General features: G+C 39.5%; 2 protein-coding genes across 4 annotated transcripts; one reads left to right on the top strand and one right to left on the bottom strand.

The window, feature by feature from the left end:
• The first annotated feature begins 1513 nt into the window (after positions 1-1513).
• cbll1 (Cbl proto-oncogene-like 1, E3 ubiquitin protein ligase) lies at positions 1514-9501 on the top strand. Of its 2 annotated transcripts, none has more exons than XM_041780454.1 (6): positions 1514-1587; positions 5262-5426; positions 7105-7211; positions 7336-7419; positions 7503-7576; positions 8185-9501. In XM_041780454.1, the coding sequence occupies exons 1-6, from the start codon at positions 1575-1577 to the stop codon at positions 9188-9190; spliced, it is 1449 nt and encodes a 482-aa protein (XP_041636388.1). In that variant the 5' UTR covers positions 1514-1574; the 3' UTR covers positions 9191-9501. The 2 variants fall into 2 exon arrangements, with proteins under 2 accessions (XP_041636388.1, XP_041636386.1); XM_041780452.1 differs by lacking the exon at positions 1514-1587 and adding an exon at positions 4828-5067.
• A 3952-nt stretch (positions 9502-13453) lies between these two features.
• LOC121505467 (chloride anion exchanger-like) lies at positions 13454-25811 on the bottom strand. Of its 2 annotated transcripts, XM_041780833.1 has the most exons (20): positions 25567-25811; positions 25287-25426; positions 23507-23617; positions 23249-23409; positions 22727-22891; positions 22241-22393; positions 21398-21480; positions 19455-19602; positions 18118-18231; positions 17921-17998; positions 17740-17835; positions 17552-17658; positions 17211-17280; positions 17048-17140; positions 16856-16951; positions 16549-16770; positions 14458-14512; positions 14236-14369; positions 13836-13891; positions 13454-13744 (listed from the first exon to the last, which is right to left on the bottom strand). In XM_041780833.1, the coding sequence occupies exons 1-19, from the start codon at positions 25692-25694 to the stop codon at positions 13856-13858; spliced, it is 2190 nt and encodes a 729-aa protein (XP_041636767.1). In that variant the 5' UTR covers positions 25695-25811; the 3' UTR covers positions 13454-13744; positions 13836-13855. The 2 variants fall into 2 exon arrangements, with proteins under 2 accessions (XP_041636767.1, XP_041636768.1); XM_041780834.1 differs by lacking the exon at positions 13836-13891.
• Between the last annotated feature and the right edge of the window lie 14 nt (positions 25812-25825).

Genomic DNA, 25825 nt, shown 5'->3' with positions numbered 1-25825 from the left:
TGCATTGACTTCAAGCAAAGCATAGAGGAGTACTGTATGATGCGACACGGTTATCTCCATGATTTTGATCAAACTCATGGTAAATTCTGAGGGTTTCACTTCTTTATTGATAACATTACCGCAGTGTATCAATTTAGACATTTACCTGCAACCCAGCGTGACCATTATACAACTCCAATTCCAGAAAAGTTGGGGCGCTGTTTAAAATGTAAATAAAAGCAGAATGCAGTGATTTCTAAATGTGAATATGGCGTATTCTGTTCACAATAGAACATAAGAACATATCAAATGTTGAAACTGAGACATGTTACCATTTCATCAAAAATATTAAATAATTTTCTGCAGTAACACATCCTTATAAAAGTAGGGACAGGGTCATGTTTACCATTGTGTTGCATCCCCTCTTCTTTTAACAACAGTATGTAAATATCCGGGAAGTGAGGAGACCAGTTGCTTGAGTTTTGGTGGAGAAAGTTTGTCTCATTCTTGTCTGGTGGGAGAATATGTTCCTCTAAAACTTCTATACTTTTCAGCATTGATAGTGCCTTTCCAGATGTGTAAGCTGCCCACGCCATAGGCACAAATGCAACCCCATATCATCAGAGATGGTTTTAAACTGTGCACTGATCACAAGCTGGATGGTCCCTCTCATCTTAGGTTGCAGTTTCCAAACAGAACTGAAAGTTTAATTTGACCATAGAACAGTTTTCTATTTTGCCTCAGTGTATTTTAAATGCGCTTTGACCCACAGTGGGTTTGTGTTTCTAGATCATGGTCACATACGGCTTCTTCTTTGCATTATACAGCCTTAACTTGCATTTCCAGTACAGAATTAACCCTTTTCTTAATGCAGGGGATTGCAAGCATCCAAAATTGACCTGCATTCGTGTTCCTTGCACACAGAGAATTCTTCAGATTCTCTGAATCTTTTGATGACATTTTTCAGAAATTGTTGCAAAAATATTAGATGCAGTTTTTTGTTGGTTGGTGAACCTGTGCTTATCTTTACTTTTGAGGGACAGATCTACTTTTCTAAAATGTTCCTTTTATACTCAGTGACCTTACAGACCAGTTGCCAATTAATGTGATTAGTTGCAAAATGCTCCTCCAGCTATTTTCCAGAAGTGCCATTTACTTTCCCAGACTTTTGTTGCCCTATCCCAAATTTTTTTTATATATATGTTTTGCTGCTATCACATTCAAAACAAGCTAATATGTTTTTTTCATGAAATAGTACAATTTCTCAGGTCAACATCTGATATGTGCTTTATGTTCTAACATGAATAAAATATGGATTGAGAAGATTGGGTTCTGTTTTTGTTTACAGAACACAACGCGGCCCAACTTTTTGGAAATTGGGTAGTAACAAGGAATATGAGCAACTAAAATAAACTTTATTTTTTCATTAAGCCATTTATATTTTTTACGTCTTTTAGCTTATTTTCGCTTCTTCTACCCTTATCTTAACTCTTCTCTTCATCTAATTTCCTTCCCTTCTTTCATCTCTTCTCCCTTCACCTCCCCTCTTCTTCTCTCTCTCTACCCCACAATGCATTGCGTTCACTCGTTGGATCATGGACCAAAGCGGTAAGCAAAATGCTTAGTCCGGCCGACGGTATTAACGCCTTAAATGTTTATGTTGGACATTACGATGCCACAGTTCTTGCTGTAATAGCTGTTCAGATGGCCTTGACGTATTTCAGATGAGAAGGGTTTTCTGAGACACCCTGTTATTACCCAAAGTAGCCTTAAAGCTAGCATGGTCCAGGCTAATGCTAGCCGAAAACAGGCTTTAGAGTAACGCTATGGCACTTGTGTTCGCTGAAAGTTAGCATTAAGTTCTGAACGATAATAGATGGTTTATTGTGTTGCTACAGTCAAGCACATATAATTCCATCATTACACGATCAACGTAAGATTATATTCTGCTTGTAGGTAAAATAGTTTATAAGCTTGTGTTTACGGTAGTTGCGGCGCGAATCATACCTGACCAGGTTTAGCATTATGCTAACCACACTAGCAATGATAGCTTGACATCTATCGAATATGTGATAAAACTCTAGTCTTTGTCCGACCGGTTAACCTTTTAGCTCTGCAAGGAAACATCTATTGCAATTACAGATGGGTTCATTTAAGAGGCATTTAACAAACTAACAAATAAAATTACAAACGTTAGTGGACGTTGATAACATCGCATTTGTCATTCTCCCTTAACGGTTGCACAAAAAATAGCTATTGGGGGTTACCTTACATGAACATCGATATTAGATTAGCTAAACAGTTTTCTTTTTTTTCTTTTCTTTTTTGAGATCCAATTTTTATTAACATTTTTAAAGATATGCAAGCTAAACAGATTTCAACATTGGGATAGACACGGGTCACTGTTTTCCACACTGTCACATTGCATCTGCATTAGAAATTAATCAAGTGTTATATTAAATCCCCAATAAAATATATTCTTTAACAGATTAAGTAATTTTGCTCAATCAGTGTTGATTTTAATACATTTAAAGGTAAATAGATACACTGAATATTTGTAACTCTGGATTAAAAATCAATTCACCTGAAAGTAGGGCTGTCGCGATAGGTATTTTTTCCCTCTGATTCTCATCCGATTTTTAAATATTGAGTGTCTGCGATCCTCATATTGGCCTAGATTAGAGTTTCAGTTGTTTTTGCTTATTAGAATAGAGTAAATAAAGTAAAGTTGCCAATCAAAATCAAGAAGGGGCAAGCTTCCTGACAATAATGGAAGAGAAACCGATCGGGCTGGTCTTTCTTCATCGTTTTTTCTCGAGGGTAATTTTTAAGTCTGCAGCTGCTGCTTGTTTCAGAACTCAAAAAACAAAAAAGAATTAAAAATATCCCAGCCCCACTTTAAAGAGGTGTAAACAGTAGGGCTGACAGCCTCAAGTGGATTGGTCGATGACCTCATGTCCTACCAAAATCCAATTGGTCTAACAATCGCTCGTGCTACTTTAATTGGAAGAATCCATTTTTTTTGCAGGGGTGAGAAGGGAGACGTCATGTGTTGTTATTTTCTCAGTTATCAAGTGTTACAAAATATAATTTACAAAAAAAAAAAGAATATAACTATTCAAATATAATTTACTCGTGTCTTTCAGGGTAATTAATTACAGGTTAAATACCCAGAAAGTCAAAACGACGTCATTAGGACCCTCCCACCAAAGACTGTGAAGCATGTTTATGCTCTGTTTCCCTGTTAATTGACAACATGTCGAAAAATTCAGCGTTGTGGCAACATTTTGTTGAAAGGATTATTATTTAATTACAAAATAAGGTGGTTATACTGCAAAAATCGTATGATTTTTAAGTTCATTTTGGGTTCATTTTGAATTTTTAATTACCACCTAAATGCACTGACTACATTGTCACTGATAAGTTTGATGTAGAAATAACATGAAGGTTTTTTGGGTGGGGGGGGGTGGGGGGGGGGTTCCGAGGACCAATGACCAATTGATGATCTGGTGCAATTTTAGTCCACCAAGTTTTTCTATGGTTGACTATAGCCCTAGTAAACAGTTTGACTTGAATAGGCACAAGATAAAAAAAAAGTGAAACCTGCAGATTCAAAACAACAGTCCCTGTTAAATGTAGCAGTGTAATCTGAGGTGTAAATGAAAACACTAACCAACATTGCATTAAAATCTGAATATCAAATACAAGGCACTCTTATCACCACAATGACTTTTCTGAAGTGAAACTGGTGCTTTCTTTACCCACTATTACCATAAAATGATACAAAGATTCATGTTTAGGGAAACCAGCATCATGATCACCTTTTCTGTAATCTTTTTTTGCCTCATCACGCTTCAATGGTATTTACCTTTCCTCTTAAAGTCAAGAGTTTGTTGCTTCAGTGTAGCAGCCCCCTCTGTTACTGTAGCTGAAGTTGCCAGATTCTGTTGCATGTTTAATTCAAAGATGTCTTATCAAATTGGCAGTATAACACACCCGTTTCACCCGTTTGCATTTCCATACCGCTTTCATTTTAGCCACAGGACTGCTAATGGTGCTACTACTGTTGTCTTGCACGTTTATGGCTTGCTGCAAATTGTGCTCTGTTTATGACAGCTGACGTAAATGATCAGCTGAGCTCTGATCAATAAAATAAATGCTTTTATCTGCTCCAATCCGATACACTTGATCCGAATCAGGACACTAGTTTCAGGTAGTATTTATGTATTTCTACTTTGGTGATGTACAACAGCAGCACCTTGCTAATACTGCAAGGTGCTGAGGAAGATTCTTACTTTATAATGTGATTTGAAATTGTGAGGAAGCGGCAGGACTAGATCAGTTTCAGCTTCGTTCTACTCTTGTTAAAAAACTAAATGTGTTTTTCTCTCTCTCTAAATGTAGACTGGTTGATGCAGTCACTGTGAAGAGTCTGCTTTTAGTGTAATTTATCAACTTTTTTTTGGGTTATGTGCAACAAAATAAAGACCAATTCGAGTTGAACTCAATATGAGTTACATTTTGCTACTCACAAATCTACACACATGTTTTAGGCTGTAATAGCTTAATTTGATCAGTATAAATGTACAATGTCAGCCATGAGCAGGGAAAGGGATCTATGAAAGTACTGTAGCAACAGTAAAATGGAAAAACAGATACTTTGTATTAAACTAGCATATTATAGAAATACTAGGATGATGCTTAAACAGATCTGCTTAAAGCCCAAGGAGAAATCAATGGAAACAGACAACAGTTCATCTCACATTCACATCATCACAAGCAAGTTTGCCAGCCCTGCAGAAGAAGACTTCCACAAGTTGATGGCATTTATGGAGCAATAGTTCAAGCTTCCATCAAGGCTAACAACACCTACAAGAGTAGAATGAAGCATGAAGAAAGCCCAGCAGAATTGAGGGCTGACTTGCAACATATTGATGGGTCTCACAGCTGAGTCATATGTTATCATCACCTGTCCTTTCAGTCAGAGCCGAGATTGCAATCCCACAAACATGCAGCACACAGAAACATTGCTGGCCATGTTAAAGCAGATTCAAAGGAGTTCAGTGTGTTGCGGTGAAAGAGCCACAGGTCAGACTTGAACCTGGGCCGCCTGGGTAAATAGGGTGCCACTAGACCACTAGGCCATTTGTGCCCAAAAATGTATAATTATTATGTGATCAACTACTCATTCTTAGGTGATGAGATTACACTATTCTGGCGAATGGAAATCTGTAAGATTTAAAAACACTTTTTTTCTTATGATGGCCTTTTTCTCCCTGCAGACAATGATCTTCAAGGCAGTGATGGCTCTGGGAGTTTGGGAGGCCCAGATGTCAGGAGAAGAATCCCCATCAAACTCATTTCAAAGCAGCCACTAAGGAGCAAACCTCCACCGCGCACCCAGAGACCAAGCAGCAGGCCATGTAAAAATGAGCCTGGAGACGACGGTAAGCTCAGCCTGGAGTGCATCACGCTTCACAGAACTTGCCTGAGAGTCCATTTGTTAGATTTATACCCTACAATTTAATCTCTGCTCAGTTTTAAGTGTCAAATAAGTAGAAGTTCATAGTAGCTTAGCAATAAGGTTTTAAATCAGGGTTAAGGAGTTCCAAAGTGCTTAAAAGTTGCTTTTGCTCAGGGCAGAGATCTCAGACAACTTCTTTTAACAACATAAGTTCATGAATTCTGCAAAGGGAAGCTTCATAAAATGGGTTTCCTTGCCCAAGCAGCTACCCAAAAACCTCAGATCACAGTGATCGATATCAAATGTTGCTCGGGATGTCATAAAGCATTCCTAAAGTGTACCCTTCATTTTGTTTTCTTTTGAGTAGAGAGTTTACAAACAAATCTACGTTTAACAGATGTAAGAAGAAAGCTACTACCAAAATGAGTAAAAACTACTTTAAATTTCTCTCTGGAGTTTTGCTTCTCTCATTATCTCCTAAATCCTCTCTCACAGTGGACAGAATGCTCCCCGCCCTAAAATAATTCCTCTGTGTATGTGCGTTTTTAAATCAGAGGAGGCAGGAGAAGCACCTAAAGAGTGGAAAGTGTGAACACAGCCAATGAGAGTTTGCAGTGTTAAGAGATGGTAGTTTGAGATGGAGACTGACTAATCTACTTTGAGGAGGAGATGGACAAATCTGAATATGTCATCTGGCAGTGGTTGATTTTTTTTTTTTTTTTTTTTTTTGAGCTGAAGGCCTGTCATGGCATTATTTATTACTTGTAAAAGTTTGTGAGACTCAGTCTCATGTCTTTCTCAAAATAAAGTGTGCTAAATTAAACTTGTTATTGAATTCACCCTTCCTGCATACAAATGTAAAAGAATCCATTAGAAGAGTCTACTTATAATCATTATACTGGTGTCCAGCCCTAATTTGATTAAATATATGATCAGCCAGTAGATGTATTAATCATACATCAATTGGTTGTTCCAGCCCTACTTACACATACATGAAGTTGCCAGGTAACTTCCCAATCATTGCCAAGGCACCCTTGAGCAAGGCACAAAACCCTCTTTTGATAGAGGAGCCCCTCATCCTCCATCAGTAAAAGTCCAAAGGATCCTGCTTGTTAAAGGCTGTGTATTCCTTGCCTATGCATATGTCTTCTTTTTCTTCATACTTTAAAATGTTGTGGAAAAGTTTCCTAAATATTTGCTGCGAGGGTACAAAAGGAGGATCCCTTTTTTTTTTACAATGTTATGCCCTTGGTATTAAGATGAGATGTAAGAGGTTTGTACAGGTGTTTTACTGGGCAGTAAAACCACGCAGTTTACCTTTCCACCACCAGAGAGGGCCACTGACTCAACAAATTACCAGCAGTCTCCTCTGTTGTTGTTTCAAGTGTGGTAAAATTGAACAGTGTTAAATAAATAAAAAAGGTACCTTGGTATCATTTTAGGCCGTATTGTGGGTAGGGGTGGAAATCAGACAAATGTAGTTAGTTGTGTATAATCTGGAAATATGTAAGAATTTCTGCAAATTAGACACTTTGCCACACCAAGGACATTGGTCATTTCTTTGGCTATAGTTAACTTTTCTCTGCTACTTAATAATAGTTTGTTTAATACCTGTCTCACTGATTCTACATTGCATCATTATTAGTTTCATGTGTTTGCAGATAATTTTGTCTTCAAACAAGAGGAGCGGTTTGATTGTGGTGCCAAAGCAGGAGATGTGTTTGCAAGTCAGAGGAGATTCCCCCAGCAGCTGTTTTGGGACTACAAGGTATGTTAGTGGCAGAAGATGAATGTACTACACAACATGACTATAGTGTACAGCCTTTTCATATTGATTTTTAAATGTGTTGTTTCAAATGTAGTCATCTGTGATGATTTTTTTTTCCCAACAGTTAAATTTGATTGGAGAAAGGGATGAAATACCCATTCACTTCTGTGATAAATGCGGCCTACCAATCCAGCTCTATGGACGTATGGTATGTTTTAACTAAGCTGACTTTTTTTTTTCCATTCAGTGATGAAGGTAAATGTTTATTAACACTTTCTTGTACTCACTCAGATCCCCTGCAAACATGTTTTTTGCTACGACTGTGCTTTACTCCATGAGAAGAAAGGAGATAAGATGTGCCCGGGGTAAGATTTTCAGTATTTTGTGGTCTTTTTAAACGCTTTAATACCATTATAGTTTTATCATTAGATTCAACATATGAATTGTCTATAAGATGGGGATGTAGTAGGGTAACCCTTTCTCTGACAATCATTTTACAAGCCACAAGATTTACATTTTACATGGTTGGAGGCTGTGTGCCTCTTTCATACCCAACCAAGCATAACAAGACTTAATTCATAAGGAAATAGCAGCACAGTGAAAGTGACATGCAAAGTGAGTTGTGAATGAGTGCATGTAAATATTACACACTATTTCATAAACAGTCATGATGACAGTTTCTATAATGGGCACCCTTGAAATTTCACCCATCCCCTCCATTCCAACAAGATTTTTGACACGCTACCCCTCAGTGTGAAAACAAAGGGGAAGGGCTAACTGATTGGGGCAAGGGATGTATTGGGTTTGAGCTCAAGTGTGTAATTATATGTGGTCAATACTGTTTTTTTTTTTTTTTAATTATTATTATTTAATGAGCCTTATGCAGCAGTATTTTGTTTAAAGAGGTGTATAATACTGTCTAATGTGACTCAGCAGATGTTTTATTACTAAACCTTTGTCCTTTTCTCTCCAGTCTCACCTTGTATAATTGCACAGACCCCGTGCAGCGCATCGAGCAGTGCCAGCGTGGCTCCCTCTACATGTGCAGCATTGTTCCGGGATGTAAACGCACCTACCTGTCCCAGCGTGACCTGCAAGCTCATGTCAACCACCGTCACCTGAGGGCCGCCAAGTCTGGAAGTCGCCAGGACCAGGTCCACATGCCCCCTTCATCTGACATCCCCGACCGCTTCCGTGTGCCTCCTCCTCACCTCCCCAAGAACCACGTCCACCTCCCCAACCCGCTCCAACACGGCGGCCACGACCCCTACAGCCAGCCGCCCCCTCCTTCTGCTCATGACGCCCCGCCACCATCTTCGGGTCTTGGTCCTGAGACGTTCCGCATCGCCACGGTAACAACACGTAAACACAGTAATCTCATCACTGTGCCCATCCAAGATGACTCCTCCTCTCGGGAGCCTCACTCTGGTGGCCCTGGTCAGCCCCCCCACCACCACCCTGGGGACTACCCTGGCCAGCCACCTGTAGTGAGCCACTCTCACCACATGATGGCGCCACCGCAGCAGCACTTTGGCCCCCCACCTCCACCTCCTCCGCCTATCAGCCACCCCATGCAGCATCCTCCCCAGGGCTCCGGGACGCCACACATGGTGTACAACCAGGCCCCACCTCCACCTATGTCCACTGCTCCCCCACCTATCACCCCTCCACCAGGGCATATCATGGGCCAGCTGCCCCCTTATTTGAACCACCCACCCCCAGGACCTCCACCACAACACAGTGGCCCTCCTGTGAACGCCCCGCCTCCCCATCACTACAACCCCAGCTCCATGCAACAGTTCCCTGAAGACCAGGGCACCCTCAGCCCCCCGTTCAGCCAGCCAGGAGGGCTCAGTCCTGGGATGTGGCCAGCTCCAAGAGGGCCCCCTCCTCCACGAATGCAGGGTCCCCCTCCCCAGGGTCAGATGCCCGGACCACATCACCCAGATCAAGGCCGCTATCGGCCGTATTATCAGTAAACTGCCAACTGACTGTACGGGCAGCAGTCTATTTCTGTTCAACACCACCTGTCTGATTAATGTGATAGTAAACCTCAGGGTTACAGGATGTAGGACTTTTATTTTGATAAAACTGCCCCAAAGTAAATGTGTCTGTTCTGCACATTTAGTTAAGTGTACTGAACTCCCTGCTGAACAAACATGGACAAGAACAGGAATGTCCCCATTTTCTAATAGCGTATGATAAATATTTCTGTATATATGTCAGCTGATTACACGCATATGTACTGTACATTGAAAGATGTTAACTTTGTCTCAATAAATTTTTAACAGCACAACTATCTCATCTTTGTTTAATATAAGAAGAGCTACAGTCAGCTACATGTTTCTCACATTCAAAGATGTTTTGATATCTAGACTATTTTTACCAGTGTTTTTGAAGCTGATTCCTCCATAATAAGCTTGCAATTACACTGCATCATGTACGCTTTAAAAGCACAGTAGTTTCAAATATGTTGAGCAAAATGGTTCACATTTTATCTCTTGTGCATGACTGGTTGCTGACAGGTTTTGATTTTCTTAACAGAGTACCTGTGGTCTTAAAAAGTCTTATTTTTACCTATGAGAGGTCTTTAATTTTAAGTTTTAGGCACTTCAACTAGGATGTATTTCATCCATTTTTTGATTTCAAGCATTCTTTTTGCCTATAATGCTTGCATACATTTCTGTTAATGACATTTACAGCAGTGCTGCCGGTACATAACCTATCTCTCTGAACCCTGTCCCTCAGTGTTTAAGAAAAGAAGAGATGTTTTCTACCACACAGAGAAGACTTAGAATTTTTTACCTTCCCAGAAAAATATGATGAAAGCAATGTGACAGCTGTAAAGTAAGCATTACTGTCCATGTGCTCATGTGATTTGTTGAAAATTTCTGCCCTGGAAAAATTCCTCCCAGGCCAACATAATGAGTGGCCATACAAAGTCCTGGAGACCAGTATGTGCCTGTATGCTATAAGGAGATTTCATACATGAAACTTGAGACTTATAAATCCACTTGCCCTCTGATGTCAGAGGCCATACATCTCAGGTCTCCCTATCTTGCGTACAAAATAATTCCCACAAATTTTCTGCATTTATTCAAGTGGTCCTATAATCATTATCACTGTTGGAAAGCAACTGTTGGCTATTCATTTAAGATGGACAAATAAAACCACTGTCATTTAACTGCATACTACATTGTAAAGGCTTTAGGTGGGCAATTTATCTTTGGTGATAGTCATTTGACTTAATTGTGTGTAGCTGCCATTTTACAAGACTTGTCTACATGGACTAATTGAAACTTTTTAGAATTTAAAAAATAGGTGGTGCAGGGGGGAAGCGTAATTTTTCACTGTCATTGCAAATGAAGTTAATTCTCACATTTTATGTTGTATTAAACTGAAATATGTGCTCATGTGCCTGTCAAGGGAAACTAGTGATATTGACCAAGGTAAGGATGGTTAAAATGGAAGCTGCAGCCTACATATTTTCCCTGTGTAATAATCCTATTGACTCTAACCTTCAATACATATTTTTATAAGAGGAAAATAAAGATAGATTTAATTCTATTTTATGTGAACATATTGTACATTGTACATATGCATGTTATTAGACACTTGAAGTTTAAGGTGATGAAGTTTTTTCTACAAATATAGGCTGTAGTGCAGTGGAAACACTGACTAAATCTGGTATTTCAAAATAAGTGACTGTTTTAATCATAGCAGTGGTGTTTGTTTTTATCTAAAAAGTCTAATTCATGATCATAATATGTGTATGAAATTTCTAGCCTCATTCACACGCACGTGTCTAACAGGAACGTAAAGCCAGTTTCAGACTGGGAGCGTGACGCGCGTATCGACCGCAACACGTCTGGATTTTCAGTTTGATTGCACGTTAACAAGTCAGGGCTTTCAGACTGCCTGCATGTGCGCCGCCAACAACCCCCACCCCACATCCAGGGAGGCAAAAAAACTCAAGACCAACCCCTCACCACCTGCTTTAGGCCCACTGAATGCATCCAGGGATTGGGAAATGTGAGGGGGCCTAGGCCAAAGGATGATCTTCCCATTGGAGGTTGCCATGACCACCCTGCAACCGGACCCGATCCTCTGGTCCAAATGCAGCTGATATGCTCATGTCATCAAGTTGACGGTTCCTTGGAAGGCTGGGATCAGTGAAGCCTATGAGTATAAGAAGCTGTACACCAAATTTTCTCATGGTACAAACAGTCAGGGGGCAGACCCATAGACGAGCGCTTAAAGAGCTGGCTGAAACAGCCAAAAGGGCCGGTAACTGGGTGTGGATAAAAAGGAAGATGCCATCAGGGCTGCCGAGGCAACCGGTTAACCTCAGGACACATGCAGGCTTGATCAACCTGTGGTGGGCCTGCCTCAGTGGAGGATGTCTTGTGATAAATGGCCGAAATACCCTTTGATGCTGAGGTACACAACTGACGATGTGTCCTTGTGGTTGTAGTTCGCTTTATTTAGATAAGATAGCTGAAGAGAGAGAAGAAATATGGGGAGAGAGTGGGGGAAAGACATGCACCAACAGCACCAAGGCCAGGAATGGACCCATGACCTGGGCTTTGAGGGGTGCCTGCTTTATCAACTGAGCTAAACTGGCACCCAGATCCAGTCTTTTTAAAGAAGCTTATGTTTATGATCCCAGATCAACATCAGGATACGCATCATATTGTGGGGCTGTGGACCAGAGGGGTCCATGTCCAGCCAACATGCTGAAATCATCAAACTGACATTCCCTTGGGAGGATGAGATCAGTGAAGCCCATGAGAGTAAGAATCTGCAGTTTTACAATCTTGCAGCCAAAGTGGAGGACCAAGGCTGGGAGGTGAAAGTGCGCCCAGTTGAAGTGGATTGTGGGGGCTTTGTTACCAGCTCTACACCAAAGCTCAACAGGGAACTAGAAGTCAAGGACCAGGCCCACTGAAGAGCACTTAAATACATGGCCAGCACGGCTGATAGTGCTAGTTGTGGATAAAAAGGAAGGATACCACCTAGGCTGCCAAAGCAACCAGCTAACCACAGGACACACGCAGGCTTGATCAACCTGTGGTGGGCCTGCCCCAGCGGAGGATGTCTTGTGATAAATGCCGAAATACCCTTTGATGCTGAGGTACACAACTGATGATGTGTCCTTGTGGTCGAGGTGTGACCTGGTTGCTATCTCCAAAAAAGCTAGGTGTTTGATTTAAGTAAGCCTATATTGAAACTGTCTTGGCTTATGAAACACACAATATTTAACAATGCATAACCTTCATAAATTGAGATTAAACGTTCTAAGTAATGTTTAACTTACATATAGCTGGTGCAACCCAGTGCTGTTTTACAAAGCAGTAGTTATACTAACTCAACCGTACGGATGAAAAATCTTGACAAAATCTTGTACTGTACAGCTTTTTCCACACATAGGTTATACTTGGGCTGCCCACCCAGGTAAATTGACGCCTGCCTATGTAAACTGACAAGGCCATGTCAGCATTTCCATATTTCAGCCGTCTTGAGAAAGACATTGTCAGCCATATATACACCAGCATTTGACCTACTTTACTCTGTCTTGGCTTCCATACGTTTCCCCCTCCTGATGAGGATTTGTAAGCATGGATTAGGCTAATTTCTCCAGTATGAGCCAGGATTGCAAAAATCATATACAAAATATGCTACTGCCACAAGTTTTGCTCTCACAGTGCAGGAAAAGCCAAAAGGCTGTAAACCTACAATGATTATTTTGTAGAGCCCCTCCTTCAAGGTGACAGACAAATCCCCTAATATTGCCTCATTTTCATGACCCCAAAGCAGACTCTTAAAACCAATCCTTTTTGCCATCCAGCACTCCAGAATGTCCTTAATGTTTGAAAAAAAAACAAAACAAAAAAATATAAATAAATTCATTTTGTCCATTAATAATATTATATTTCAGTAGTTCTCAAACTGGGGTCCAGGGACCCTCGGGGGTTCGCGAAATAATTCAGAATAAATTAATAATACTATATTTGATACCAAAAATTTCCTGCTCAGTTCTTACTCTCTATCTTTCTCTGATTTCCTTCACCATCCCCTGCTCTAATCTTGTAAAATAAAGGCAAAAATGAATTCTTAAAAATTGCCTTTGAGAAACCTGGAGATGGCTGATTTTAGCAACATGCAGCAGATTTATTCTAAACTTGATTTTTAATGAAGTATTGAATATATTATAACACAGTTTGTTACACCAAAAGCTTTTTCATTTATTTAATCTCATTAACATGTTAAATTTATCAGAGACAGGCTGGAAAATGACACTTTTGTTGAGTGTAACATGTGACAATAAGACAATCATTAAACCATCATGTGATGTGCTTCAAAAGACAAGTATCTAATGCAGTTTAAAAAAATCTATTTTACAGCTAAATGTACAAAATACTGCTGACTAGAACAGTAGACTATAATGATACAGAATATAAAACAGCACGTGTACAAGGTTTGGATATTTCCTCCAGGAGACCATTGTCCCTCTACAGCGGCGTATCTGAGATCTGTGAAAACAAAAAATAAACTAGAGTTAGAGCTGTAAAAAGTTATAAGACAGTAAAAGAAGCATGATTACTGGTGTATAAGATGACTCACTTAGATTTTTATCTATGCCACTACAAGTCTTCTGTTGCTTCTGTCCAATCCGGTTTCTAATAGTCAGACAAGCAAAATTTTACTCACTGAGTGTCTAGAAATGAGGTGTTTAAAATTATTTTGAAGGGGCATCTCATTTCAAGACACTTAAGTAAAGTTTTGCTTGTTTTTCTTGCAGATGTTTTACTTATTGCAAGCAATTCAGGCTTTACTTTATGTTTTTAATATCTTGAAATAAGATGTTGATCTAGATGTGCTGTGAACTTGGATTTAAAAAAGTGAAATAAGATATTTTCTTTGAAATCTGATTAGTGCAATTGTGAAGATTTAAGATTTTGCAGTCAAAAAAGGAAAAAGAATCAAATATGATTCATAATACTTTGACAACAGTTTTTCTCACCACATAGCCTTTACACACGTCCTTTTGTTTATCAAGCACATGCATCATGGCGTCATGAATGGTGGGGAAGAACATGGAGGTCTGAATCTCATCGTCGAAGAACATACAATTGTTTAGTTTCTCCAGGACGTACTCTGTTAACACAGTCGCAGCATATATTTACGTTTTTAATAAAAATGCATGCATTGTGACTCATCTGGTGATGTCAATGATAAAACTGACCGTCACACGACGCAATGTAAACATCAACGTCAATATGCATGAACTCTTTGAGTACCTGTGGAGAAGACAAGGACAAAGCCATGAGAACAAAACGGTTCAATCTGTCATTATAGGTCATTATAGGCTCATATTTAAGATTTTTAAAGTCTTCAAGTGTGTGCTAGTTTGTGGGTTACATCTTTTAGTTTAAAGAAGCAAAAAAGGTCTGCACACCAAGAAGCTGCTAGATTTATCTAACAACACGTGATGTTTTAAGTGTTTTGGGCATAAAATGTCACTTCCTGGTGTGGTGTGCAGGCCGTTTTTGTCTTTGTAATGCTTGTTCATTTTTGATCCGGCATTCACTTCTGGATGCGCATCTTACTGTAAATTTCTGACATTTACTTCCTTCAGTTTAACAATCTTCAAGCAGATTTCACTCTCAGCTTCACTACTATTAAGGGCGTCCATGAGGGCAGATAAAGAGGAGAGCTATCTGGGGCCCCAGCCAAACTGGGGGGTGCATGAAGGTCAGCAGAATCATGGTCCATTGTAAAATTAATCTGTGATATCCATAGTTTATTTCTAACCTGAATAATAATCACTCTTATAAAAAAAACATAAATGTAATTAATTCATGCTGCATTGTGTGGCCTTATTCATGTAAACTCTTTTTTTAAAAACAGAATTACCCTTTTGTCAATGATGTTGACAATGTAGATGGGGACACTGAACTAAACCATTAGCAAAGTTATGTCAGTCTTCATGGCAGCTTCAATGGAAAATAATTAAATAGTTATGAAAAAGTGGCAAAAATGGGTTAAAAGTGGAAAAATGGGTTGATAGTGGCATAAATGAGCAAAAAGCAACAGAAATGTGTAAAAAGTGGCAATTAAAGGCAAAAAGCAGCAATAGTGGGATGAAAGCACCAAAAAGAGTTGGCAACAGTGGCAGAATGTGAGTTGAATGGCAAAAAAATGGTTAAAAGTGGCATAAAAACTAGTTAAAATGGGCAGAAGACAGCAAAGTGAGTTAGAGCTGCAAAAATTATATCAAATGATCAAAATGGCAGAAAAATGGGATAAAATTATATAATAGAGATGTCAAAAATGGGTTGTAGGTGGCAAAAATGGGTTGTAAGTGGCAAAAATGGGTTGACGGGAGAATTAAAGGGCAAAATCAGCAATAAGTGGGACGAAGATGCCAAAAAGAAGTGGCAACACAGTGGCAAAATAAGTGTTAAATGGCAAAAAAGGGTTAAAAGGAGCATGGAAACTGGCAAAATTTGAGCAAAGGGCAGAAAAATGAGTGAAGTGACAAAATACAGGGCATTGAAAAGGGTGAAAATGGCAAAATGCGTCAAAAAAATAGGTAAAAGTGCATTATAGAAGTGGCAAACATGGGTTGTTAGTGGTAAAAGTGGCAATAAATGGATTAAAAGTGGCAAAATGGGGGGAAAAAAACAGCAAAATGGGTTGAAAGTGGCACAAAAGTAGCAAAACTGGGTTCATAGGCTTAAAAGGCCAAAATGGGTGCAAAAAAACAAAAGAGATAAAACGGGGCATTAAAAGGGTGAAACTGGCAACAATGGGAAGAAAAAAACATGGGATAAAAGCACTTAACAGACGTGGCAAAAGATGGATTCAAAATGCCAAAAATGTTAAATGGCAAAAAAAGAAAAAGAAAAAAAAAAAAAAAGGTTAAACGTGGCATAAAAACAATTTAAAATGGGCAAAAGGCAGCAAAAATAGTTAAAGTGGTGAAAAGTTAGCCTACATATTGTGCAAGCTGCACATGGGTTGTTATTGGTAAAATAGTGGTAAAAGTGGGGTAAAAAAACGGCAAAATGGGCTGAAAGTGGCAAAAATTGAAGTAAATTGTGGTGAAAAGGGGTTTTAAAGTAGCATGAATAAATAATTCCAACTTCAGAGCCTGATAGTAGTTTGACACTTTTCAGCTCCAAAATAAAGTAACTGTGAGGCAGGGCAATTGCTTGCGCCCATGCTGCTGATGCAATACAGTAAATAACAACTAGGGAGGGCCCATTCTCTGGCCAGCCCTCACTAACACCAGAGGTAATAGATTTGTAGAGTCTCATAAATAATTAAGTACCGTTTTGAGTCCTTTCATTGCAGAGATGTCCAGGAAGGAGACAGCAGAGAAGTCAAGGATCAGGCTGTGGATGTCCACTTTAGGAACACTGATATTGTTGGGCAGCTCAGCGTTCCAGCAGATTTTAGAGGGGAGGTCATTGAAATCAGACGGCAGATCCAACTCCTCCATGTTTATATGAGACTCATCAGCCATCTGGGAGAAAAAATCCCTCATGCCTTTCTGTTGGACAGAAAAATAAAGAGTAATACATTCTTAGGAAGAACATTTAAAGCCCTCACTGGTGCAGTTGAACTCCTGTTCTCACCTCTGTCATGTTTATATTCCCTGTCTTTAGCAGGGCCTTGATTTTCCTGAAAGCCTTGTTTCTTTTCCTTAAAACTCTCAGAGGGTTAAACCCAACCTGAAAGAATAAGTGTTGGCGTTTAGTCCAGGTATATTTATTTACTAAGGTGAAGAAAAGCTGAAGCAGAGGAAAGATGCGTCTTTTCATACATACAGCTTCTGTAAGTTTCTCCTTAAAGAAGTCAATATTAGCGAAGAAGATTGGCGAGGGTATCCTGAAGATTTTAACACCTGGTGGCTCGTTTATCTGTAAAGAGCATAGTTAAAACAGGCATATCTGTGCAGTTAAAAACATTTAGTGTTATGTGCATACTTACATAGATGTAATCTTTGCGGTCTCTGTAGAGCTCAGTCCCTGGGATGTTTGCCAGAGCAGAACAGCGGGGACTACAAAGGCAGAAGAGACGGCCTTCATGCAAAGGCAATGGAGCAATATCTTAAGAACCCTGGTGCTCCTTTTTTATATTTTTACCACTGCCCCTTTAACATCCTGGGCTCACCACTGTTGAACCATATTGGAGCTTCTTTGAAGGCACCTTCTTGACCCATGGCAATACTTTTACTGTCCTAAATTTGTATACCTCATGAAGGCCGGTAGTAGTTCCAGCTTTTGCTTATTTATTCTGTTTACATGACATGTTTGGATTTGTGTCATTACAATTGAGTCCTGAAGACGACCGTGAGCAGCTCCACCCCCAGGCCCACTGCCAGACCGAGATCCAATCCCAGCAGGATGGCGCCAACACATGTTCCAACCCACACAACCTGTAGACAAACACCTGAAGTCAACCGCTGACTCTGCAGGTTTAATCAGTAAAACAGTATAGCTGAGTTTTGAACACCTACACATTCTGTTTTGTCCCTCGTCCACAGGTATGGGACTTCTCTGAACTGCATCAGCATGCCCTTCAGGTTCACGATGACGAGGGCACCAAGGACGGACTGATGGGAAGTCAGGAAATAATCGGTAAGTGCAAGAGAAAATGGCCTCCACAGACTTTATAATCACTGCTGAATAGAATCATACCCTAGGAAGTGGCTCCAGCAGAAAGCCAAGCGCCAAAGTCACAATCATGGCCATCAAGCCTGAGATCAGTCCTGCAATCTGCATTTATAAAAAATAAAAGTTAATGTTTCATTTAAGTGCGTCAAAGCAGGAACTACATGTGACACCAAGCAGCTTGTAAAGCAAAATTTCAATAAACCTTTTGTGGATTAACTGACCTGTGTTCGCCCTCCTGAGCTCTCCTGCACAGCCGACCTGGAGAGGGCTGTGCTGGCTGCAAACGACCGGAAACTTGCACCAAACATATTGCTTACCCCGAATGCAATAAGCTCCTGCAACGTAATAATGAAAAGTTTGCTGTGTCACAACCAACTACTTTTTTTTCAGCTTAAATGATTCAGCTTTTTCTTCATAAACATGAAAGTCCACGTGCAGTCTGGACATGAAAGCAATAAGATAATAAACTTTGGATCTTCTGAACCAAAGTTATGATGATAGATACTCTCAAATTTATGAAATTTCAGTAACCAGTGAGCTCTTTTCTTCTCTCAAAGCCAGACAAAAGTATCAATATGCAGTGCCTATAAAAAGTTTTCAACTCTTTGGCTGTGTTTTTAATTCTACAAATCAATCATGGTCAATGTAATTTGGCTTTTTTGACAAAAAAAAAAAAAACAAAAAAAAAACTCTTAAATGTCAAAGTAAAAATAGATTTTTACAAAGTAATATCAATTTATTAGTATTTAGTAGATGCAAATTTGGCTTCAATCCCACACTGAGTCTGTGGGGATAGGTCTCAATCAGGCTTGCACATCTGGACATTTTACACTATGTATGGGGACACCAAACACTGCACATCACCACAAACACACCATCCTCATTGTGAAGCCCGATGGTGGCGGCATCATGCTGTGGGGATGCTTATCAGCAGCCTGCCCTGGAAGGTTTGTAAAGGTAGAGGGTAAAATGAATGCATCAAATATAGAAAAATTCTGGAGGACAACCTTATTACGTTTGCAAGAGAACGAAAGCTTGGGAGAAGATTTAGTTTCTAGCAAGACAGTGACCCCAAGCATACAGCGAAAGCTACACAGAAATGGTTTAAAGATAACAAGGTGAATGTTCTGGAGTGCCTGAGGCATAGCCCAGACCTCAACCGCACAGAGAGTTTGTGGCTGGACTTAAAAAGGGCTGCTAAAGCCCAATCCCCACACAACCTGACAGAGCTTGAGCAGTTTTGTAAAATTGCAGTGTCCATATGTGCAAGCCTTTTTGAGACCTAGCCACACAGACTCCCTGCTGTGATTGCAACCAAGGGTGTATCCACTAAACTCTGACTTGAAGGTCATTGCATTTTTTATTAAATTGATGTTACTTTGTAGAAATCTGTTTTCACGGTGACATTAAAAAGGGTTTTTTTTTAAAAAAAGGTTTTGTCAAAAAAGGCAAATTATGTTTACCTTGAATGATTTATAAAATCAATGAAAGAAAGACATCCAAGGGGGTGAAGTCCTGTTATAGGCACTGTATAGCTATACGGCTAGCTTTAACTCACCTGGTTACCATCGATGGTGTAATCGTGTTTGATAGAGTAGACTTTGGCAACAGAGAAGGCAACAGCAAACCCCACAATGGCAATAGGAAATGCCTCCACTGCACTCTCCTGGAAGACTTCTATGCTTGGGGCAATGGGAGTCTCATACCTGGAAGATCATTGTGTTTAATTGTCAATCCATCTATTTGTAAAGTGTCTTACATAGCAAGACAGTTTGAAATAAGTCTAAACCCTCCTCTCTCTTAAATTATTTAAAGAGCTCCAACATTTAATCTTTTATGAGCATAGCACTACGTTACTTTTGGATTGAAGTCTTTGAGTGCAACTGCATTCTCGAGAAACACACTGTGCTTTTACCTCCTCATCTAAGATGATATAGAGTGGCCTAAAAACTGGTAACCCAAATTCAGGTAATCTTAAAACATTTAATTTTCATGGCAAAGTTTATTTTTTTGCCCCATAATTTAATTCATAAAGTTAAACAAATATTTTCTAAATTAATCGCACACAAAGTAAAACAGGTTCTTAAAAGACTTTGACTTCACTCTGCACTGGTAGAACATCAGGAGAGGGGTTTGTACTGAACTGGTCATCAAGATCACGGGCAGTTTTTAAAAACTCAGAGCAAACTATGCTTTTAAGATGCAGGAGGGACTGGAAAAAATAGTAACTTTCATTGTGAATGCGCAAAATAAGGCTTAAAATATCATGTTATTATGATCAGACTTAAGGTTGAAGTAAACTTAAGTATTATGCTTTATCAGAGAGCAGTAACTACATTTACAAACAGTTTTAACTTGAAACGTTTCATCTTAAGATTGTATGAAAAAACATATGATAAGCTTTCTCCATAAAGACCTGTCAACTCTTTACCTGAATACATATAAACTCCACATACAAAACATTTTACAACAAAGGTTATGTGCTGACTAAAAGCCAACCAGTGCTGCATTTAGTTTCAGCTTTTATAGCCATACAAAAGTAAACTCTGAGCCAGCTTCTAAGGAAAATTGAAGCATCAAGCTCCTAGCGTCTTTTTTTTTTTTTTTTTTAATCTGTTTTGTGATTTAAGGCCGAAGTAAAAGATGATGCTGTGGCATATATGAAGAATTCATTCCAGGAAAATATCAACTTGGTTTAAATTTTGGTAGCCATTGCTTCATATGTCACAAGAGAATCCCAGAAGGAAGGAGCTTTTTAAAAATACCAATCATAATGTTTAAGTTTTTGGGTTATGGTTTCTGTAAATCACAAGCTTTATTATAGTTCAAGTGTATAACTTAAGTCAAGGGTTCTCTACTGGCTGGGCAACAGGACCCACCACCACCTTTTTAAGAGAAATCGTGACCCAAGTTTTTGAAAGTGTACAACCACTTGAATTTTTTCAGTGAAAAGTTGCAGTTTGGGCCCTAAACAGTGCAAAAAAAAAAAAAAAAAAGTTTAAATACACATCATTACAGAAGGATGTGCATGCATTCGTCTTGTTTTACTCCATTTTCCAGAGACAACCTGGAAATTTGGTAATTTCTCAAGGACTTTCCTTGTTATTTTGGGGACACCAGCTGTGTTAGCGAAAGAAAAGGAGATCATTAAGTAGAAATTTCAAGACAAAAAAAAATTAATTACTTGTCATAGGAAAACCTAAAAAAATAAATATATGGATTTACTGCATATCTACTCAAGGATTCTATATATATATATATAAATAGACTTTTTGCACATTTTTTTCCCTAAAAACAGGCATGACCTACTTAAAAGAGCTCCACAACCCACTTTTGAGTCCTGACCCAACAGTTGAGAACCACTGACAGGTCATATTTGTGCACTTGTACCACAAACTAAAAAACAACAACTATTAGTGCTTCAAACTGAAGAATTCAAAAACCAGTCAATTCCATTCGTAGCCATTACCTGCCTTTAAACGCAACAGATTTGAAACTTACCCGCTGACCATTTCACCAACGATGTCGACACCAAATCTCTTCTCAAAGTTGAAGCCATAGGACAGTCCACACGCAATGATCGTCTGTGACAGAAGACAAGTCAAAACAGAGTTAATCATGTAAGTAACAAATTGCAGTTCCTTGAGTGTCCACTAGAGGCTGTGTGCAGAAGCACAGAGAAGTCATATACACACTCCATCTTAAAAATAACTACTTTAACAGTAGTAAAAACATATTTATAGCCAGCCTCATCTATCCTGCTTTGTCTATTTCTAAGTTGATCTAAAGTAAATCTGAGACAGTGTTCTCATTGTGGTGGCTAACACTGATTCGACTCAAAAGCTTCCCCCAGTAACCAACGGGCCGATGTCACTCAGGCTTTGTTCAGTATTTACTACAGTCCATTATGCACACATACTCTTCCTTCTACAGAGCAGAGAAGTTAAAAAAAAATACAAAAATTGCAATCAAGTTAATGTTGTGTGGACAGGCAATGAGGAAGAGTTACTACTCCATGTACTCTAATCTACAAAGCTGGTAAATCTGAAACAGAACCTGTCAGTTGTTGTCCACCTACTTGAATTTGGCTATTGACTGGAGTCATACTGTACATGATGTTTGCAAAGTTTGCCCTCCGGAACTTCACTTTAGCTTCTGTTGATTCAAGTGATTTCTTGATTTAGCAGGTCTGGCAGTAATCAGGGCTGGGTGTGACTTGTAAAACTGAACTTAGCTTTCAGAAAATGTGTGAATCACAGTTTATTCGTGGTTTAACAAGGGCACTGTATGTTTATCTGAATATGTGTAACAACAAAAGGGCCTTTCTTTAAAAGTTTATCTCACCATGACAACCTCTATAGGAATGGGAACAGGCAGCTTGGCTTTGTATTTGTCATTCAGCTCCTTCACGACGAAAACCACCAACATGATGATAATGGACATCACCAGGTCACAGATGTTGGTGGAGGTGATCTGAGCAAAGATTTTCTCCAGGGTCTGTGCAGGAGAGGCGAATGTAATTCAGTCGGCACTTTGATCATATTTAATGTGATCACACTTCTGAGAGGCAAAACTCCAAGGCAAAACACTTAAAGACCTTATTTGAATCATATAAAGGCCATAAAATTGCAGAAAACTTCCTAGTGTAACTTACTCATTCAGGCTGAGTGTATCTGTGTACTTTGATTCATCATGTGATTGCTAGCTATACTGACAGAGTTAGAATAAAATACAGAGCTTGGGCATATCTTGAAATAATTCTGCTTTTTAAGCCAATACACTCCAGCTGTAGAAAATGAAAGTATAAAAGAAAAATACCTCTTGACTTACATAAATGATAGAGAGAGGCCCATTGATTCCCGGGACTTCCAGACCTAACACAAACTTGAGCTGGGACACCAGGATGTGGACGGCAGCTGCTGTGGTGAAGCCAGAAACCAGAGTGTCTGACAGGTAAACTACTATAAAGCCCACCTGAAGAAGACCCATGGCAAGCTGCAGGGGTCAAAAATAATCAGAGAAAAGAATCTTGGTTTTAAATGCTCTCTTGGATTCACTGGTCTGGTATGGCATGGTATGGTATTGTATGGTATGATATGTCATTGTGTGATACGGCATAGCCTGACATGGCATGGTATAATATGGCATGGGATTTGATAGCATGGCATGGAATTCTATGGTATGATATGGGTGGGATGGGTATGGTTTACTCTCAGATGATAATGTGTTGATGGTATTGTTTGAAATATGCAGTTTTATTTGCCATGGAATTGTATTTTATTGTACAGTATAACATTGGTTTTAAGACACAATATAAGGTTTATTCTAGTATGAGTTATGAGTCAAACTTACCTGGAAAATCCCCATGAGGAAGGTAAGCGAGGAGGCCACTATGACTCTCTGCTGGTTCATGGTCAGATTATAAAAGGCAGTGATGTTGGCTGCTGGTCCATCCTCTGGGACCAGACGGGTCACCACAGCTCCCACCATCAGGCTCAGGACTGGGAACGATCCTGGATTATAGTGGGTGTAGAAGACAAAGATAACCCTTATCATATCTAATCGTATCTAAATGATAAATCATAACTGACAAAGCTGTCCTTTACATACCGACAGAAATGTGTCTTGAAGTACCCAGGAAGAAGTATGTTAGCACGGGGAAGAAAGCGGTGTAGAGGCCATAGCTGGGAGGCAGCGAGGCTAGAAGAGCAAAGGCCAGGCCTTCGGTAGGAAACAGAGAAAGATGTTATTGTTTTATGTTTATTTTCCAGCCAAATATCTCTACTTCGCCCATCAATTTTAAAATGACCAGGTATTCCGATTAACCTTGTAGCAGTACATGAAAGGTAAAGATTAAAATGAGAGCTAATGTTGTGAAGCTGACCAACGTAAGAGTCAGACCATGTATTTAGTGACAGTGTTCACAAGCTCTAAGCTACCTATCAGCTAAGGCAATAATCTGGACAATGCAAACCTTGTGATGATCGTACAGAACATCATAAGTAAGGGTGGAGGCCTAGATGATAACTGTACTATGAAATTACATATTAAGTATTTCTCTGAGGAAGGCAAATAAAAAAGGCCTTAGAGGTGAAAGATTTCTCAGACTTCTTCAGGGTGGAGTGGACTTACTGAGGTGCTTCGAGAACCATAAGTCAAGTCTAGTTGTCCACCTTTGGACCAAGATTTGGACTACCATGACTTGGATAAAGGAGAACCTACAAAGACTATTTTCAAATGGCTAAAGGTGCATACACCAGTTTCCAATTTAGGATGCAAATGATAAAACATTTCCTCCTATTTCCTTTTGTAAAGAACTGAGTGCTCCAAATGCAGGTAAACTACACAACACCAACTTGACAGGCAGCTGCTTTAATGCCAGTACACGATTCTTCACCATCATTAAGGCCTGTTGGTAAATTAAATTCACTGAAGTCGGTCAGTAGAAGAGCAAAAATATATTTTCCACCAAGAAAAGCTTTCAGTGCCGTTCTTTGCTCTTTCTTTTAATAGAGAAATGTTATCTAGTTCAGATCAAACTGCTGCTTTAGCTGCATCCACAATAATCTCTTCACCAGCCGCTGTTGTTTACAGGCTTGAAGTCACTTCAACTAAACCAGACTCATAGCTACCGCCTCTGTCTCCTCAAATGACGCTGAGTGGTCCGTCATTCTGTCTGGGAACAAGTGGATCCACTTGATGACAGATATGAAATCTGGATTACTGGACTCCCTCTGGGAGCAGCAAACACTTAGACTACCAAACCAGCTCTTTAAACTGTGAACTTTTACTGCACAATGGTAGTGCTAGGTAACCTGGCACGCCAGATGGATGCTACTATAGCGTCAGTTTAAAACTGACCATAATTGCACGGGCTTCTTGTTGCTACTTGTTTACGCTAAGACTCTGCCATGCCTGAGAGTACTGCCCCTCGTCGCTGATTGGTCCTGTCACTTTCTAACCGGGCCCAAACGGTTCAGACGGGAGCTTTGCAAGATGGATTCACCAGTGAGAAACACGGAAACAGGTGAATTCATCTGCTATGCAAGGTTAAGTGCTGGGTGGTAGTGTAAGTGGTAGCTGTATTAGAAACCACACGCAAACTTTCCATGGAAAATATTGCAAATTGAAATAAATGTAAACACAGTGGTATGAAAAAACTTTCCTTATTGCCTATTTATTTGATATTCTAAAATCAGTAATTTTATGTTACATGGTTGCTTTCTGTTGGATTGGATATCAAAGGCCAACCACCGTGGCTTTAAAGGGGAACATGTATTAAAAACAAGAAATCATATTGATAAAGTAGTTTAATTCATCCCTCTCCCTTGTCACTAGGTTTCTTTTACATCCAAAGCACCAAAATTAAAAGGACTCCACTGCCACTCACCTTGCATGATGGCCACCAGTCCAGTGCTGATCCCTGAAACCACATCTCCCAGCAGCCACTCTTTCACCCTGTAGATCCTCATCCAGCCAATAATGGGCAGAAGAGAGAGCGCTGCATTCTTGGCACGTTTTGAATCACAGCTGAATTTAACAGAAATAAAATTCAACTCTAAAGACAAATTCACTTACTTGTGTTACAGAGGATTTCAGGTTGAAAGGGTTAATGATGAAGGGAAATGCAAAAATGGTTGTGATCTCTAAAGAGACTTTCCATCACGTACGTTAGATAATCTTTGACATGGTCCAGGAGGGTTTTCCGCAGCCTGAAGACTTTCTTGTTATGTTCATGGAAAGCATCCTCAGAGTAAACCGGCCTGGTCACAGCATATTGTTTCCTTAAAGTCACCATCCTTTTAACTGAAGTATCCTGGGAATTTAATCCCAGAATGCACTAAACCATTTAAATTATAGAGGAAAATTTCCTTAGCTGTACTTCTCTGTCTGTCGATGTTTTGATCTAGTCTGCGGTCTGAGATCAAT

The sequence above is a fragment of the Cheilinus undulatus genome, linkage group 23 (genome assembly GCF_018320785.1).
Source record: "Cheilinus undulatus linkage group 23, ASM1832078v1, whole genome shotgun sequence".
Taxonomy (NCBI): Eukaryota; Metazoa; Chordata; class Actinopteri; order Labriformes; family Labridae; genus Cheilinus; species Cheilinus undulatus.
The sequence above is the reverse complement of the archived record's forward strand: the minus strand, read 5'-3'. Positions and strand labels throughout refer to the sequence as shown.